We start from the raw sequence: 5,671 nt of genomic DNA on the forward strand, positions 1-5,671 counted from the left end.
GATTTGGTGCTGAATCTGATTTTTGGAACCATCAACAACATCAGAGATCTGAATTAAAAAGCTTCATACTTGTTCTCGTTGTCTGGGAAATTTTCTTCGTCCAGAAGAGTTTTGGAACCATCAACGATATCAGTGTGGAAAACCAGCATCGAATAAATGTGAAAAATGCGACTATAGAACTATTTTGAAAAAAATTTGAAAAGACACATGATATAAAAAAGCATAGTTAAATTGACATCTGTTGATTTTGTGATAAAGCGCAAAATTTATAAAAATATCTTAAGCCCGGTGCACACGACGCCAGATTTCATGATTAGTGCATGCCGGACAGTTTGTTACCTAGCAACGAAATGATACTGTACATTATTTCACGATCTTGCTAGCCAGATTTCACGTTTAATCTCTCTATTCACGATGGGAATATCCTTAACATATTTCTGTCTATAACCGTTTGCCTAGCAACGTCGCAAACTGATTTCACACAATTTCTGTCCTCGACAATTCTTGCCGTATTTTATGAATAATAGCATGTCCTATTCGGCGATGGATGAATGGTTTTGTGGCTGATAACGTAATTTGTCACGTAAATGATTATTTCATTTACGATCTTGACATATTTCACGATTTTGCTAGCCAGATTTCACATTTAATCTATATTATTCACAACGGGAATGTCCTTAACATAATTTCTGTCTATAACCGTTGCCTAGCAACGTCGGGAACTGATTTCACAACAACTTTCTTGCCGTATTTTATGAAAAGAGGATGTCCTATTCGGCGATGGATGAACTGTTTTGTGGCCGATAACGTAATTTGTCACGTAAATATCAATGTGTACTTTTCAATGTTCAGTTTTTATTTTGTGAATAGCTATTTGTATATATAGCGATGTGAAAAAATGCTTAGTTTTTGGGAACGCAGTTCATTAATTTTAAACTTTTCATAACCTTTTTAATATTTTCATAACGATATTAATTATCTGATAAAGATACTGATTTTAAAAATCATTAACTGTTATGTTAAACCTCTGCATTTTATTATCTTTTTATTATTATGACTTCATTTAATTTTTAGAAATATGAAATTAAATCATCTCATTTACTGTTTACATTTCATACAATGCTCTGTTTGTACACTTATAAACATTAGTGCATTTTAGGCATATAAAATATGATTTGTGAAATTCACAGTATATATTCATAATAATCTATTTGAAAATGCATAAAATTATTATTAATCATAAAATAAGTGAAAATCTGATGCAAAACTCTTGCTTACCTTACCAGAAAACTTGACAGAAATCCTGTATAAAGAAATACTGGCGTCGTGTGCACCGGGCTTTACATAAATAGTTAAAATAAATATTGTTAAATTTGTAGAATAAATATTTAAATTTTATTACAGCTTTATAGTTCACACCCAGAAGTTTTCTTTTATGAGTAAAACTAATATTGTAAATTTTACTCTAGAAACAATAAATTGTCTCTATTTTATATATTTTTTTGTTTTATATTTTTTATTTTGAATAACTTTTAGTACAGTGATTTTCACAATAAAAAAATATTGTTGATTGTATTTTTTTATGGTTGTATTATTGTTTTCCCCAGTCGCTGAATGGTAAGAGCTCTTGTTTTTCAACCAAAGGTTCCAGGTTATCCACTTCAGACAACATGATATCAATCGTGATATCTCTAAAAGTAAAGATGGTAATATATTTTCAGGTGAATCTAGGCCTGTTGGAAAAATTATAATAATTAAGGGCATTAAATTTCTTCTTGTGCCTTTTTAAAAAGCAGCATACTCATATAAAAAATGTATACCTATGAAATATTTTGTGACGTATTCCTATAACAACTTTTTGTAAATTTTAAGAATACTCTTTGTATACTTTTGGCCAATAAATATATATTACAAAAATGTAAAAGGTGGTTTGTGTTTAAAAGTAGTTAACAAAATATAATTCATAAATAAATCAATAAAAGTTATTTAAACCAAAGGTAATTACTTTATTTTCATTTATCACATTTCTAGTTATCACATCAACTCTTGGACTAACTTTAGATGATTTTTTTTTTTCAGATGTCAGAAAATTCCTGAGCTTCGTCGAAGATTCAGCAATATTCATAAGACCTTCAAAATTATCTAAATGTCCAAACTGTAATAAGTGTTACACTTATGGCACAGATTTAAGACGTCATATAAAAGAAGTTTGTGGAAAATATCCAGCATTTCGTTGTACTATATGTTCTTATTCATCTTACAAGAGACATAATTTTAAAAGACACATTTGGTTAAGACATAAAATGGTTATTGATTGAATGGGAATAATTGTATATACTGGTTTAAAATAAAGAATGATATGAAGTTATCTTTATGATTATTGAACTTATTGATTTTCAACAGAGGACGAAGAATAAATAGTGACAATACTCGAACTGACGATACCAGTCCCAAACTATTTCTTGGAAACTTGCTTTCACTTTTGTCTTCTCCATATTCAAGAAAATCCAGCAATTCTTTCTCATCATAAAGTGTTTTTAAATATTTTGTAAAAATATTGTGATAAAATTATTTGATAACTAACATCTTCTATGCAGGACTGCACATCGACTTCAAAATATATGAGCAGAACAATTTGTTTTTTAATATATCAATTTCATCATAAGTTGAATATAGTATTTTCCTGACTTTTTCTCTTTTTTCCAGGAAAATTCTACGCGTCCAAAAAATCTTTTTCTTCCATTGGCAAAGCTCAGGACCAAATACCAGAAATGGAAAGTTTTTACTCTTGTCCTCTCTGTGGGAAAAGTTACACATATTGCACTAGCAGAGATACACACTATGAAAAATGTAAACTTATGTATAATAGCAAATCTATGGACAATAAACGACTTTACAAATGCCCGAAATGTGGAAAGCCTTACAAAAATTCTGGAAGTATAGCAAATCATCTGCGATTGGAATGCGGAAAGGAGCCTCAATTTCGTTGCACATTATGCGATTATACATCCTATCAGAAATTTCATTATCAAAGACATTATTCATCTAAACATAATTTGGACATTACTGAGTCTTCATCTAAGTCAAATTTACAAGGGATACTGCCAGGCACAGATCATACGTATTATTAATAGCAAAAACAAGTTAATGTTATAAATACGATGATATGGTATCATAGATATTATACTACATGGACTGTTAGTCTAGCGCAAAATAAGTGCATAAAGATAAAATATTTTTTATATTTATTCTCAATATGTACAGAATTTTCAATTTTAATGTGTTTTTTTCATTTATTAACATCTCTATATGTATCATTTTATTAACCTTTTCCACTCGGATGCCGCCCCTCCAGCGGTAAAATACATATGAATTTCGCAATCAGCGAGTGGAAAGGGTTAATTTTATTAAATTCATTTTATTGTATTCAAAAATGCATTTCTATGCATATAATTACTAACCATTTTAATTTTTTTCTCATTTTAGTTACCTATAGTGATCAGTCTGATCCAAATAACCAGTTTTTTGGTCACTATTCAGATGAGACATATAACTATGGATCAGGATTTGGTGCTGAATCTGATTTTTGGAACCATCAACAACATCAAAGATCTGAATTAAAAAAGCTTCATACTTGTTCTCGTTGTCTGGGAAAATTTTCTTCGTCCAGAAGTTTTTGGAACCATCAACGATATCAGTGTGGAAAACCAGCATCGAATAAATGTGAAAAATGCGACTATAGAACTATTTTGAAATACAATTTGAAAAGACACATGTTGACTAAGCATAGTTAAATGCACAGATCATACGTATTATTAATAGCAAACAAGGTTAATGTTATAAATACGATGATATGGTATCATAGATATTATAACTACATGGACTGTTAGTCTAGCGCAAAATAAGTGCATAAAGATAGAAGGGGTCTGTGACGTCAATTGCTGAACGAGCGTTGCCGACAATCGTTGAACTTTCCCGATTGATTAAATGTTATATGTCATATGTCACGTGCCTAACCTAAAATAAAAATTTGTGTTTGAAATTGTTGTGAAATAATTATATTTTTGAAATAAAACTATCACAAATAATATTTGAATTACATTAACTATTATGATAAATATTATTAATATTATTTCTTACAAAATTATCAGTCATCTCAATTGCCATTATATTATTAAAACTAGCTGCAAACTAATGGATAGATGAATAGATATACAAATGAATATATACTAGCAAGTGTAGAATACTTAGATAAAAAAGAGATAAAAACAACAATATTAACTTGCATTTAGTACGATTTTCCATAAAAAATTCCATTGTCAATTAAAATGCTAGCATCAAAAAAACTATGTATTCTGTGTTTGGTTTTCTGTAATTTTTCTAATTTATGGTTGAAACAAACAATTATAATACTATATCCATAATAAAATAATCATTTTTCAGTATAATTGCAATGAAAACTAGTGCCGAATGGCATCGTACCTTAAGAATTCAAAGAATATTAAATGTTTTCAAATAGATTATTTTTTTCAAATTATATAACTTATATATGTTTACAGAAAACTTAATAAACAAAACTTAATCAATCGAATTTAAAATGGACGTTGTCTAATATTTATAAGACCTTTATAAACTGAATTGCAAAGTTTATGACATTAGGCTTTAGAACTTTAGCTAGAAAAAAATTAAAATTCAAATTATTTTCGATATTCAAAAAATTTTTTTTGGAAATTAAAAGCAATCGTTTTGTCAACACAAGTAGAAAGCTTTTTGAATCATTTAAATCGGATGCTTATTTCTCTCAAAAACTACCATCTTGCATGGTATCTACGAAACGGATGGGCCTGCCTTTGCCAAAAACTAATCACAAGTTCTCCTCGTCATTATGCATTGAATGTGTTTTTGGATCATTCAAATCGTATGCTCCGTTCTCTCAAAAACTCGATATCTATATTCCGCACTCTTTACACCGTATCTCCGAAGCGGCTGGACCTGCCTTTGCCAAAAACTAATCAGCACATTTCTCTATCAATAGGAGTCAAATATTTTTTTAATCATTCAAGCCGGTTAATCCGTGGGCCCGAAACGTGGACGAAAAGTTGTATCCATACATGCACACATGCACACATCTATATTTTTTAGGTATGCCAAAATGTTCAGAAACGATCAAAACGTGAAGAAATGTAAAAATTTTCAATTTCGATTTTTGGACGATTACAATAACTTACTGACATATGACATTTAATCAATCGGGATAGTTTCACGATTGTCGTCAACGCTCGTTCAGCAAGTGACGTCACAGTCACTTCTATCTTTGTACACTTTATACAATGGAAAACATATGAGGACTAGCAGTCCATGTAGTATAAGGACTATGTATGATGTATATGAAATTATATGTTTTGATACAACCTAAAATAGTATAAATGAGAAATAATATATTTGAGTCAGAGACACTTTGTTAATAAATATTGATTGTTTTCTAACAGATTAGAACTTAAGAATCCTATGAGTTGTGATAATACTTCCAAAGTATTTTTTAGACAGCCTCTCGACTGGTATCTTTAATGTATTTTTTATGAAAAAATATTTCTATGTGTTGTAATTTGTATAATAAAGTAACAAATAAATTTTTTATTACAACTAGCTTGATTTAGTCTTATTGCTCAAC

At 29.4% G+C, this 5,671-nt stretch overlaps 1 protein-coding gene across 1 annotated transcript in view; it reads left to right on the forward strand.

Annotated features, from left to right (window-relative positions):
- Positions 1 to 3,794, forward strand: part of LOC113388288 (zinc finger protein 572-like) — an 11,116-nt gene extending 7,322 nt beyond the window's left edge. Inside the window, exons 2-3 of the mRNA XM_026625685.1 lie at positions 2,707 to 3,108; positions 3,487 to 3,794. Coding sequence (XP_026481470.1) covers positions 2,707 to 3,108; positions 3,487 to 3,794 — 710 coding nt within the window. The remainder of the gene's footprint in view (positions 1 to 2,706; positions 3,109 to 3,486) is intronic.
- The last annotated feature ends 1,877 nt before the right edge of the window (positions 3,795 to 5,671 follow it).

The sequence above is a fragment of the Ctenocephalides felis genome, unplaced genomic scaffold (assembly GCF_003426905.1).
Source record: "Ctenocephalides felis isolate EL2017-DRISC unplaced genomic scaffold, ASM342690v1 CF-g0.4_SCAFFOLD_03572, whole genome shotgun sequence".
Taxonomy (NCBI): domain Eukaryota; kingdom Metazoa; phylum Arthropoda; class Insecta; order Siphonaptera; family Pulicidae; genus Ctenocephalides; species Ctenocephalides felis.